Source organism: Homalodisca vitripennis, unplaced genomic scaffold, assembly GCF_021130785.1.
Source record: "Homalodisca vitripennis isolate AUS2020 unplaced genomic scaffold, UT_GWSS_2.1 ScUCBcl_8433;HRSCAF=16548, whole genome shotgun sequence".
NCBI classification, from domain to species: Eukaryota; Metazoa; Arthropoda; class Insecta; order Hemiptera; family Cicadellidae; genus Homalodisca; species Homalodisca vitripennis.
In genome coordinates this window covers 1-14,182 of record NW_025784566.1, presented here as the reverse complement: position 1 = coordinate 14,182, position 14,182 = coordinate 1, and the positions used below count along the sequence as shown (strand labels likewise).

At 32.0% G+C, this 14,182-nt stretch overlaps 1 protein-coding gene across 1 annotated transcript; it reads right to left on the bottom strand.

Annotated features, from left to right (window-relative positions):
* Window positions 1-2,719: 2,719 nt before the first annotated feature.
* On the bottom strand, window positions 2,720-4,492 carry LOC124374441 (piggyBac transposable element-derived protein 4-like). The gene has a single exon (XM_046832652.1). The coding sequence runs from the start codon at window positions 4,490-4,492 to the stop codon at window positions 2,720-2,722; it is 1,773 nt and encodes a 590-aa protein (XP_046688608.1).
* Between the last annotated feature and the right edge of the window lie 9,690 nt (window positions 4,493-14,182).

Sequence of the window (14,182 nt, the reverse complement as noted above, 5' to 3'; positions counted from 1 at the left end):
GGAGAAAGGGTATAATAATCATTCGTTAATGACTTATAAATTTCAAAATAGGTTAAATAAAGTCTATCCTTATTTACTCTGTAATTTCCCCAATAAAGGTAAACTCGTCAAAAAATTGTGGCCTTCGGATAATACCGGAAAGTACCTGCATTATTAACCTATTGTTATTGCACGATTGTATAAAACAAATATAAGTTTTTAGGGTATGAAATGACAAATAATAAATTTTAGAGCATTAAAAGTAAAACTACTTTTTTGCAAGATAGTAGGAAATTATGGTTTGATGAATTTACAATATTTGTTTGTTTTTGCAAGTTGCGCTTCCTAGCAGTAATGGTATTCAAGGACCATCTAGAATTTGATCTTTTAGTGATAGGTACTATCTCAAGGGATGTTTTTAGTATGTCGCTTTCGATGCTGCCCCGCGCTTATAACCAGAGGCACTTGTGTCAAGCTGATATGAACTTTTATTCTTAAAACGTTTGAATTAACAAGGATGTCTTTTATTTGGGTAGAAATTCTGATGGTTCTTAGCATTATTGTTTTTTCCATATCCAAAGAACAGCTGACGGCAGTAGCAACCAATACAAGGTTGACTCACAATCGTAACTAGACCACATTACACCCTTAGACCAATAAAATATTGCTCTGCATGAGAAAAGTAGTTCCAATTTTAATGTTCTATAACTTCGTTATTTGTTATTTGCATCCCTTATATTGTTTTGTTCAGGAGGAAGATAGAAATAGTTTAATAATGTGAAACTCGTCTTTTGCCACTCCGATCTTTAAGCTCAAAACATATCTCTCGAGGTATTACCTATCAGTTAAGATCAAAATTCTAGAGGGTCAATTCAAGAATGCTTGTGTGAGGTAAAAAATATTGCAAACTCATCTAACCGTAATCTTATGTTAGAAATATTCTCACAAACAATATTTTATCAATTTTTTAACATATGGTTAGTGCCTAAAACATCATTGTGGAAATGATTGTACACTACTCTAGGATATGTATATAGTATTTAAGGCATTGTTAAAAGAGGTTTTAGATCCTTTTAGGTGACGTGAATAAACTAAATAACTTATCGTCCGTTTTAAGTACAGACACAAGTCATAGCTGTATATTTTTGTATTTTTAAATAAACTAGAAAATAGACTTCTGTAGAAATATATACATTTTAGTTAAAAAATACTAGTGATTACTATGTATTTTATGCTTGAAAGTACTACACGCGCTGGTCTGCCGTCCCCATATGGGGCCGGCCGCAGTGAATGTGTTAATTATCTTATTTGCAAATGATAACACAAATTTAAACTACCCTTATTTACTAATGATAAAACTGAGAAAAAAGCCTGTGAATTTTTATAAAAACACTAGCTGTTACCCGCGGCTTTGCATGCAATCTTTAGAACCTAAGTCCCTATATTACTTATTAAAAGCAATTATGATGTGAGTCCTATAAAAGTTTTAAAACGTAAGTAGGCATACATCAGGTAGATATTATTTAAGTTCATGGTAAATAGTATCATAATTTAACTTAATATTATATCATGTTTGCCACGTGTAGGAGCATTTCTGGTTCTAATTAATTATATATAAACGTCACAGCTGAATCTGCCTTGTCATCCCGATCAAGAAAACACAAATCTCGGATCACACAGGTCTCGGAAACTTACTTAGTCAAAAAGCATATATGTCCTGTCCTTGTCATATATTTCAGGTCTAAGATATTTCCAGTAGGTACCATAGTAGACTTTGCCTTGTTTTTCTGACGAAGAAAAAAAAAAAAATACTTATGTAGGACCGAGATGCCTACTTCGGTTAAAAAGTGCCTTCTTAAGACCGTTAAATTCACTTACCTACTATGTCACAGTTTAGCTTGCCATATTGCCTTAACCCTTTGGCTGTTTGCCATTTTTTTAAATCTTGACATAAAACTGTTAGGTTTTTAGCATGGGTCATACCCAGAACTGTTCAGCTCAAAATGGACTTTTTGCAGGAATTTTCTTAAAAATGTGTAACTTCTTTAAAAATCAAGATATTTGCTTGAAACTTGTTGTGTTCTGTAGAACATAAGGCCATGCTTTAGAAAAAAATACCTCATGTCAATTAAATTCAATAAATTTTTTAAAATATGTATTATTTTTTATTTATTTTGTTATTTTATTTTATTTTTTTAGTTTGGAACTATAAAACATATATTTGTTTTAAGGAGGGTGAATTGACAGTATAATATCCTAAAAGTACATTTAATTATGAATAGACCGTGAAAATCTTAAGTAATTTGGATAAAAACTGTTCAAGTTGTAGTAAAAATAATAAATAGTTACTTACATGAGTTTGATGCAATTTTCACCAGCTACTTATAAAGTTTCTTTGTCAATAATAAATAAAGTACATTACTGCAAGTGTACAAAAGCTCATTATTTATAGAAAGCTAATTTTTAAAGGACAAACAAATGTTTCACACTATTTACATTATTTACACTTTTTTACTTTTTAGTGACACACGTGCTTGACGAGGCATTCCGCGTGAACGCCCTGCTCACACTTTACACACACTGTGCGCGATCTACGTTTTTTTCCTTCAGGATGGTTGTCACCTGAACACATTCTACAGAGTTTTTCCTTCTTCTCTGGGAGCTTCCTAAGTCCAAAATTAGCTGAAGGGCCATCTCCACCGCCTTGAAGATTATGGGGTACAGATTTGACAGCCATCCATTATGAGGCAAGTTCTCCCACAATTTCCTTCATGAAATCAGATCTACGTAGCCGCCGTTCGGTGGTATTCAATTTGTATAGGATGAATGCGTTTAGCACCATGCGGCCAAAAAGATTAAATATAACCTTTTTTGCGTGCTTCATAGTTCTACGTTCATCCATATATACATACAACATTTGGTCAGTGGAATCGATACCACCCATACCACGGTTGTATTGATGGGCAATTTTAGTTTTAGTCTTTATAAGGAGACGACCACTTCTTCTAATAGAGTATGTGTCAGAAGCAGCCTGGCAGTCAGTTGATAAGATTAAAAATTGAGAGGAGTTGCTCTTTTTTTCCCTATGCGCCATAATGAGCATTGGGCCTTTCCTTACATAGGTCTTTTGACCAACAGCATACTTTCCCAATAACTGTTTAGGTATACCTTTCCTGTCTTTCCTAATAGTTCCAGTAACAAAAGTTTGGTGACTGTACAAAGTTCTAGCAAGTGCAATTGAAGTAAAAAAGTTGTCAAGAAACATATGGTGCCCTTTCCCCAAACAATTTGCCATTCTTAGCGAGGTCATTACAACTGTGCCTCCCAAACCCGTCTCAACAACTCTTTCATTTTCTTCTGATCTTTGAGCTCCTTTATAACAGTAAAAAGATACACAGTAGTGTGTTATTGAATCGCAAAGGACCCACAATTTAATTCCCCACTTGTGGTGTTTTTTTTTTTTGGCAGGTACTGAGTAAGTCCAATTCGTTTTTTTAGTTCCCACCAAAGACTCATCTACAGATAGGGCTTTAGTTGGCTTGTAATGAAGCTTGAACACCCGGTTTGCATGGTCGATTATAGGTTGAAACCTACCACAAGGGTCATACCCAGGATTTCCGTGAGGGACTAGTTTAGTGACATCTACAATGTGGAAAAATTTTAATAACAAAATGAATCTATTTGAAGTCATCACTTTGCCAAAAAATGGAGTGGATTGTGTGAAATGGGTATCCCAATAGCTGGCAATACTAGGCTTGTTGATCATGCCAATGTTCAGTATGATTGCCAAAAAAGCTTTCATCTCAGCTAGGGTAACATCTACCCACTTTCTGACTCGACTGAAAGGCGATAAGGTCTGCTCATTGTCAGCAATGTAGTTCCTAGCATACCTGTTTGTCTCAGTAACAAAAACATTCAAAATTGCAGTTGTAAAAAACAGTTTTATGTACTCTATAGGTTTCGAGTTTTGTGGAGGGCAGTGTTTAGGTCCACTTACTTCAGAAAATGTAAATTGGTGATTGTAAGGTGGATCATTGCCTTCCTCTACTTCGTCCCAACTACTATCATCATCGTCAGCTGGATCATTTTGTGGAACATTTTGATTATCAGTTGTATCGTTTTGTGGGACATTTTGACTAGCCCCAGTTCTTTCCAAACTAACTGTACAACGCCTACGACGCTTTGGAACTGATAGATTTGGCCTATGCCTAGGCGGAGTTTCATCTACCTCAGAGTCAGATGATGACACATCAGGCTGGTTACGGCTGCTAATTGGTAATTTTATTTTACCTCGTTGAAGTCCTGTTGAGGTTGATGGTTGATAAGGATCATAATTAGGATCCTCGTCCGTGTCATCTATGAAATCATTGCTAGATTGTTGATCAGAATCACTGCTATCTACATTAGAAGAATGTTCGGAGTCACTGTCACTTCGGAAATTCAAACCAGCAGTTTGAACAATGTTTATCAGAGTGTTCTCACTAACGGGAGATTTAGATCGTTTTCCACTCATTATTATAACACTTCACAGAGATAATGTAAACAGCGCACAATAACCTCAAAAGAACAGACAGGCAGCCGCGAAAACAACAAAAGGCACCAAGCGAGCGATTCGTGTTGGCACTGCCAGTGCAAGCCCGCCCACCCGCCCGCCAAGGCCACTCGAATCGCGGCAATGTTCTTGGATTCATTGCAGCGGATGTATGTAAAAAGAGCATAAACACTTATTTTCTTGTATAGCATGTATTCCTCTACTGATTGATATATAGTTACGCTAGTTTATTTTAAAAAATTACAATAAAACAAATTGATTGCGAAACAACGATATATCGTTCTGAAACAGTTTTCAGAAAAACTACCAACAACGATATATCGTTGTGAAACAGTTTTTGGTAAAACTATCTACAACGATATATCGTTGTGAAACAGCCAAAGGGTTAATCAAAATACTCTATATACGTTCGATTATATTTAGTTCTCGGAAATCTATTTTGGTCAAAATCGTCTACTATCGGCTTCTGTAATCTACTTTCTGTCTAAAATATTTCCAGGGACATATTGCCTTGTTGTCCTGATGAAGAAAATACGCATATAAGTAGGACTGAAAAGCCTATTACGACCTAGGGGGAAGTCCTACCTATTTCTTATGTACTTTCGGTATAAGAGGAAAATCCTTATTAAGGTTGTGCAATCTTCCAAAATAATCGTTATTAAAGTTTTGCGCTACACCTGTTTTTTTGGACTGTAGCCAGAGAAAGAATGAATCGTTGAGGCATGTTTAGTATTCATTTATCTGTTTTTCCATAAGCCATTGTTAAAATGTAGTATCATAATGTCAAGGAAGCCCACTAGTTTAAAGTAACTTATGTGAAAACATTCATAACTTTGTTAATTAAGGTTAGTTTTATAACAGTATTTAATGCATTAAATGATTTTAATTCATCTCTGGCGCAATCTGGAGTAAAATTTATGTATTAATATTTTATTTACTATCTGCATTACACTACCGTTCAAGCACTTTTTACTTATTATTGATAAAATTTAAATGTAAACAGATGTTTCAGAAAGTTTGTTGAACTATAGCTGTCAACAGCTGTTTAGTGCCAGTTTAATTTGAATTATGAAACGTAAACACTACAATTTTTTCTGAATTCCAAAATATTCCAGGTAACTTTTCTTCATAAAAACCTTCCTCGGATTTCAATGGACATTTTACAAAAAGAATTAACCAAATTGGTCCAGCCGTTATGGAGATTAGCGCTTACCAACACATTTCACCATTCATTTTTATTTATAAGATATGGGAATAACATTTACAATGTTAACAATGTTGAATCAGTAATAGATGCTTCGGATTGTAATAAAAAAACTGTTGGACTTTTGATAGATCTTAGCAAAGCTTTTGATTCTATTTCTCACTCCAATTTACTAAAAAAATTATACAAAATAGGCATTAAAGGCAAATCTTATGACTGGATTAAATCCTACCTTGAAAACCGTAAACAGTTTGTAGAATTAACCTATCTTGATGGTAAAAATTTCGTAAATCATTACAAATCTAATGCAAAACTCATAAAACATGGCGTCCCTCAGGGATCAATTTTAGGACCAATACTATTTGTTTGCTATTTAACAGATTTTCCAGAACTCTGTTGTTCAAGTGGCATTTGCTTATATGCAGATGACACAAGTATTAATATAAATGAACCTTCCTGGAATGATATAGAAATTAAATTGCATAAAATATTAACAGACCTTTCACAGTACTTTACCAAAAATAACTTATTGCTTAGTCTTGAAAAGACTAATCTCATCTCCTTTCAAAAAAGAAACATTAAAAATAAATCTGATCCAAAAATCTGTACAGGTGATTTTGAAATTAATCAAGTAAATGAAACAAACTTTCTAGGTTTGAAACTGGACCATAGCCTCAGCTGGGACGCACATGTCCAGAAGGTTATGTCAAAAAATATCATCTGGTGTTTATGCATTGAGCAAATTAAGACACCTATGTGATCATAATACACTGAAAATCATATATTTTTCTTACATTCATTCAATTATCAGTTTTGGAATCTCCTTATATGGTGCAACTAGCCAAAAAAATCTTGATTCTATTCTAAAAATGCAAAAAAAGGTCTATTAGAATTATTCAGAACCTGAAACCAAAAACCTCAGTTAAAGAACACTTTTCAAAATTAAACATTCTTACAGTTTATGGCCTTTATGTTTACGAAGTAATTGTATCTTTAAAACAAAGATATCATGATCAAATATTTAATAGTGATTTTCACATACAACACCAGACAAAGTAAAGATTTTGCCATTCCCACTCATCATTCGGGATTTTTTTGCAAGAAAACCTCAGTATGCAGGAATTAAATTTTTTTAACAAAATTCCAGAACATATTAAGGCTGAACCATCATTCAATAAGTTTAAAAAAATACTTAAGGATTACCTAACAATCAAAGTATTATACTCTTTTAAGGAATTATAAATGCAATAAAGTAAAATTAGCCTAATTTTAAGAAATGTTGAATACTTTTAAGTTAATGACACTATTCAATGTATTGACTGTAATACCTATGAATAAAGAATTATCTGAATCTGAATCTGAATCTAACAAAAATAATAAAATGGTTAAGTAAGGTTACTTAGACAAGAGAATATTTTTCTGCCTCATTATTTCTTATGGATTGATCCCAGTTAGCACAAAACCATGATTAATGTGTATAAGAAAAGTTAAAAGTGAGGGATCAAATGTTCTTTGACACAACCCCTAAGGAAACAGATTTTCGTTAGTATTTTCTTTGTTTGAGGAAAGTAGGGGTGGAACATCCATGTTATCCTCATTCACTACCTGATTTTCGGTTAAAAACTAGCCTGCAGCAGTCTTCGGTCTGGTACTGATTGATCATTAAGTTAATGTGGGAACATATTGCTTATGGGCATGTGGTGGCGCACTGTCGTTTTTGACTGATGTGAACAATTTGCTTACAGGTGTATGTTTACTTTATTATTTTTTACTTGCGATTCCGTTTGTCCTTCAATATGTTTTTTAATAAGTTTATGTGTTATAGTGGCAGAAGAATAAGAACAAGTAATTAGCATCTGACTAAAGGCATTCCCTCTGTTATAATTTTGAACACTATCGTAGGAATTTGAAAAATCTTAATTGTTTGAGTATTCACTATGTAAAGTAGCTAAACAAATTTTTGTTGACTAATTATCTATAAGACAAATATACAAATGTATTTTTACCTTTAACTTTGTTTAACTCCAAAACTAATCGAGTTTTTCATTGGACCAAGAGAAACCAATTTAGAATTCGTCTCTAGGACCTTACTATCAAGAGATCATATGGATGGGTAGACAGATGGTTGTACTAAGTACTGAATAGCTAAAATTAATCTAAGTACATTTATTTAGATTCCACATAAAAAAATGACATTTCTCTAAAAAAGTTTGCATTTTTGTTTTATAGGAAGTGGAAAACAACCAGAAGATAGCGGTATGGAGTCTGATAACACTTCAGGTAACTTTTTTACTACGGCCTAAATGTCTATATAACTGGTATAATTAATTGTGGAAAGGAATAATGAGGGGAGGTAAGAGTTACCCATAATACTGATTTCCTCACCTAACCGTCATACATAATGGATGGTTGAATAGTCTACCTGACTCTCTGGTTGAATAGTCTACCTGGCTCTCTGGTTGAATAGTCTACTTGATTCAGATCTTTAGTGTCATTAGGCTACAATGGTGTAATAGATATAGTAACATTTTATGGTCAATTATTATAATCTTAACAACTATTCATACCCATACCTCTAACATGGATTTAACAAAAACAGTCAACAAGCAGGTACACTGTACAGTATAACAACAATTATTTGACCAATATAAACATCAACAATGTCATAAAAAAACATAAAATACACACAAATAACAAAGTAATAAGTACTTAATACTAGTTAGAACCTTAAGTCACTAATATCACAGACCAGGTACTCATCAATGCTGTAAAACACTTTTCTTTTAGCCATTCGTTTAGAATACTTTTAAACGTATTGATACTAACTTCCAATGCACTTATAGGAAACTTATTAAATAATTTACTTTTTATGTATATGTAACTCATTTTAGTTTTTTGTAATCTTATTGAGGAATTGGTCAAGGATATATTTCTGCCTCGTACTATATCAATGTACATCGTGACGGTTTTAATAATTACTTAAATTTTCTTTAAAATTCAGTAAAACAGTTTTAAATATACAAACATGGCAAGGGTCATCATTTTAAGTAAAAAAATGGTAAGTACGAATTCCAAATTCCTATCACTTACATTTTTTATAACCCTTACAGCTTTTTTTGCAATATAAAAGCTCTTTCTGATTCACTTCTGCCTCCCCTAAGTGTTATTCAATAGTTTAAGTTATTATGAAAGAATACATAGAAGGTTGCTGTAAAACTCTAAACGTACACAATTCCTTCAGTAAAAATAACAATCAGATTATGTCCCCTAAGTGTTATTCGATAGTTTAAGTTATTATGAAAGAATACATAGAAGGTTGCTGTGAAAACTCTAAACGTACACAATTCCTTCAGTAAAATAGCAATCAGATTGTCCCCTAAGTGTTATTCGATAGTTTAAGTTATTATGAAAGAATACATAGAAGGTTGCTGTGAAACTCAACGTACACAATTCCTTCAGTAAAATAGCAATCAGATTGTCCCCCAAGTGTTATTCGATAGTTTAAGTTATTATGAAAGAATACATAGAAGGTTGCTGTGAAACTCTAAACGTACACAATTCCTTCAGTAAAATAGCAATCAGATTGTCCCCTAAGTGTTATTCGATAGTTTAAGTTATTATGAAAGAATACATAGAAGGTTGCTGTGAAACTCAACGTACACAATTCCTTCAGTAAAATAGCAATCAGATTGTCCCCCAAGTGTTATATTCGATTAGTTTATGTTATTATGAAAGAATACATAGAAGGTTTGCTGTGAAACTCTAAATGTACACAATATCCTTCAGTAAAATAGCAATCAGATTGTTTCCCTAAGTGTTATTCGATAGTTTAAGTTATTATGAAAGAATACATAGAAGGTTGCTGTTGTGAAACTCTAAACGTTACACAATTCCTTCAGTAAAATAGCAATCAGATTGTCCCCAAGTGTTATTCGATAGTTTAAGTTATTATGAAAAAATACATAGCAGGTTGCTGTGAAACTCTAAACGTACACAATTCCTTCAGTAAAATAGCAATCAGATTGTCCCCTAAGTCTTATTCAATAGTTTAAGTTATCATGAAAGAATACATAGAAGGTTGCTGTGAAACTCAACGTACACAATTCCTTCAGTAAAATAGCAATCAGATTGTCCCCTAAGTGACAGACCATAATGATTTTACACTGCCTTTAATCTATTTATGGCAAAAAACCCAACCATGTCAAATCAGCATCATGATTCTTAATTTGAATATGAATTTCATTCTGTAGTACCTTTGTATTAAATGTCACATGCACAAATGATTCCGATACATGGATATATAAATGTTGTCTTCCCCTTTTAGTATATATTCTTTTTAAGAGGCAGTTGATTCAAATGTTGTTGGTCTGGTTAAGGGAACAAATTCCCGATGCACAATTCCATGAACATCAAAAAAGACAATGATCATCGTCTTCACATTTATTCAATCTCACGTGTCTTGACTTTGTTGGTCTTGGAGACTTGGGACTCTTTCAAACAAGAAGCACCCAAATCTTTCAAAAACGTGTGTGGTTCATAATATTCTCTTTAAAAGGCTGTTGCACAATTTGGTAGGCTTCCATTGACAATTTTTTCAACCAGGAAAAGTTTTAAGCACACCCTTGTTGTTATGGTTCTGGCTAAATTTGCCTTTACGATATCTCAGCCAGAACAAGATAGCAGTAACACGCAAGAAACTTAAACACTACATTCAAACGTTAACCTACAATCTGACACCGTCTGCATAGCTGCTTTGTTCTCTACTAACCCCATCTAGTGGGAGGATTCTCTACTATATCTACAGTGGCATAGTGCTCTCAGTTCTATTGGTCCCTCCTTGCATGCAGTCTTTTATCTAGGATTCTCAGGGAATAAGATTATTTAGGTTGTTAGATCAGTAATATTTATTTTAATTCTAATTTTACACTAACTAAAAAAAGTTATTAGAGCTTTATTAATAATGTGTATAATTTTTTTATAAAAATATCTTCATTGTGACCTTAATACCCAAAATTTATTCTTGAAAAAAATTATAAAAACTTTCTAAGTGTATATAAAAAAATTAGCATTTGAATGCATTTTATAAAATTAGAATTATTTTAAGTGAAGTTTTTGAGAAAAAAAGTTGAAAAACTGTAAATGATTTATTAAAAATGTATGTTATATATAATAATTACTAAAATAAAATATAAATACTAAGGTAACACTAAATAGTAAATATATATAAAAACCTTGTAGCTCAACAGTTATTTAGTAGATTAATTATCTTATTTGCAAATGATAAATAGTCATTCAATAAAACATACATAGACATGCCTGCAATTGTAAATTTGGAAAACATTTTTGAGATCTCTCTGAGCTAAATTTATAAAAAACTGTAATGATTTTCATTCAAAAATTACAGCCTAGAAGAAATTGCAGGCATATTAAGTTCTTATGTATAATAAATTGAATACTTCAAGTATATCTACCTTAATACTTACTTACTTACTCCCAGGGCCATTTATATCGGAGGTGATATTTAGCCGCACCAACAAAGCTCCTCCTTAATATAATACAATTATTATTAAGATATCTACCTTAATATAATACAAAAGTAAATTTTTAGGAAACTATTAGAAAGATGAAATAAAACATTTTGATACAAAATATAAAAGTTGGTGGCCATGAAATCTTCATCAATCATGGGTACATTCGTAGCTTTTTTAAATTTTTACTTAAACAAATTTTTTTTATCAGAGTAACTGTAGCAGGAGATAGTTTCTCTGAGCCTATTGAAGAACTGAAATAAAAATAAATTTTGTGCATGGTTGTTTGTTTTGATTGTGGGAATATGTAGATAATTTTTGAAGTGTACAATTTTATTAGTTAAACAATAATTTAGTTTTTAAGATATTTTAAAAATCCCCAGGAGGGGTTCACTTCTGGCTGGTTTATACCTTCCAGTTGAACTCACACTGGGTACAGCAAAAACCAATGTGTAACTTAAATCTGGGCAATCTTATGGGTGTCCAAGAACGGCACATCACTAACTGTAAATGTCAAAATTCTGAGGGTAATTCGATAGGTATAGTGTACTGCTGGAGATGACTGTTGGAGTTGGTGGGGTATGTTCCCTAAGAGTCGAATGTTCTTGCCAGCCTAGATATTAAGAGTGTGCCACCCCCTGCCTGCTTTGACTGGAGAGGCTGGTTCAGAGCTGGCTTTTCCTTCTTCCTAGGGGACATGACTTGAGATTAGTGCCTAAACTTCCTCATGCATCTCAACAGGAAGCGCCCCCCCCCCTACCCCCAACCTTACCCATCTAGAATATCCTGTCACTCCTGAAGCAGCGCAAAGGTCCTAAAAGGACTAGGTGCAGTTTTCTAAGCTTCTTTTCCTAAGAGAACAAGATATTTTATCTTTGTTAATGGTATAAAATTAACATTTTTCCTATAGAATCTTTAATTTAATTTGCAACATAAACATAAAAACAAGTAAAAGATTTTGTTGTGAAGTTAAGAGTTGGCTATAAATATAGTTAGTAATTTAAGTAATGTGTTCACAATTTTAAATGTTTAAGAAGAAACTCAATTAATTTTCTGAGAGAGAGAGAAAGAGAATTGGTAGTTAATTTTTTCAGCTGAGATAAATAGTAGAAAATAGACTGGTTTTAAGTACATAACAAAGTAGACATGTGATGTAAGACACAGTATTATGCACACAGCTGATCCCATTATAGGGATTGGCCCTTCAGCCCTCACTTTTGTGTCCTCACTTGTTGGTTGGTTGCTGCCTTCGTCAGGTGTTTTATTCGTTGGAACAAAACTGTGAAATGATTCTAATGTGTACTTAAACACTCTCTGACTTAATGTTTTCAAAATTGCCTCTGTTGTGAATTGATTTCAATAGAAGTTCAGTAAAATTCTGGTAAGATAAAAATATTACTTAATAATTTTACAATAGTGGAATGGCATTTTTAGATATGAACTATTTTTACTCAAATAGTGTGTCTATTAATTTTAACAATAAAAGGCTGTTTGAGATTTATATATTGATATTAAGAATATATTTATTGACTTCTCAGCATTTTACACAGGTCACATTTTACCATAATGTAATGTTTAAATGTATTATAAACTTAAAATCAATACTATACTTGATTTATATAATTACTATAAATAATCCCATCACATGATTTGTTTATCTAATAAAAGTATTCTGTATCTGAGATTTTAATACAATCCTGGCCACACTTAAAAGGAACTTGTTTCTTATAAAATAAGGCATTTTATTATACTTTGAATTAAATTAAACTCAAAATATGTTACTTGTGTAGAATGATTTAAATAAATTCCCATCTTATTTTCAGGGTATCAATTTTGGCTTTTGTGAAACTTATTTTTTTTTCTGTGTTAAGAAATGATTTACGTGAAAAGTCTAACTTACTGTGTCCAAGTTTTAAATTTTTAAACATGATGGTACATGCCTACCTTATTAATTTCAGAAAGGAACCTAAAACATTAAAAACTCTAAAAAAAAATAAGATCCAGATATATGATACTATCTTTTTTGTAATCAAGTTATCTAGTAAATATTTCTATCATTAATTTGTTAAGTAGATATGCAGAATTATTTAATTAACATATGAATTAACCACCATATATAGTCAACACACTTACAAATTCAATTAGTGCTAAATTTTTTAACAATAACATATTATTTATTATACCTTTTCATATAACTATTCAAGATTTTCAAGATCAGTGCTATAGTGAGCTTTCATAACAGGCTCATTTACCCAATTCACCAAAACTGGTTGTTTTTATATGCAAAAACGTATATTCTTGTTGTAAGCATGTTGTCAATTACATTTTTCTTGTTAGGGAGCAGCATTATATGCACTTTATATGCTTATGGTGTTATGTACTTTAAGATTGCAATGGCATTGCGTTTTTGGTCCTCTATAATTTTATTTGTATATATACGTATTAGAATTTTAAAATATTTTACTAAATATATATTTGATATTCTTCTTGATATATAAAACTTGAAAATTCCAAAACTATATAATTGATTATTTTTTTCTCTAAGACAACAAATTGTTTTATTATTAATTAATCTACTAAAATACTCTGTAACCTGGCTACTCTTAGCTAATTTATAATATTTGCTCTTGTCTTCTGAGCAATGGTCCTCTCTTTAACAAATAGCGAATAAATAAAATATAATGTTTCCCTGTACTTCCATTGTTTTCTAATGTAAGTAGTTGACTTTGTAGCCATGCATGCTGTTTTACTTTAGTTCAAAAAAGAAGTGCCATTATAAAAGCAAAGAGTAGTTTTTGTAAACAAAGTTTGAATTTTTTAGCCACTACTCTGACCAGTACTTAGACACTTAAGATCAACTATTCAATAATTTTCTAGATTAGTGTCTTTTTAGCTCTCATTATTCCAAGCGTTCTGACA

What these genes read in the sequence shown, in the direction of transcription:
- LOC124374441 (XM_046832652.1), bottom strand. Translation starts at nt 4,492, where the DNA reads ATGAGTGGAAAACGATCTAAATCTCCCGTTAGTGAGAACACTCTGATA.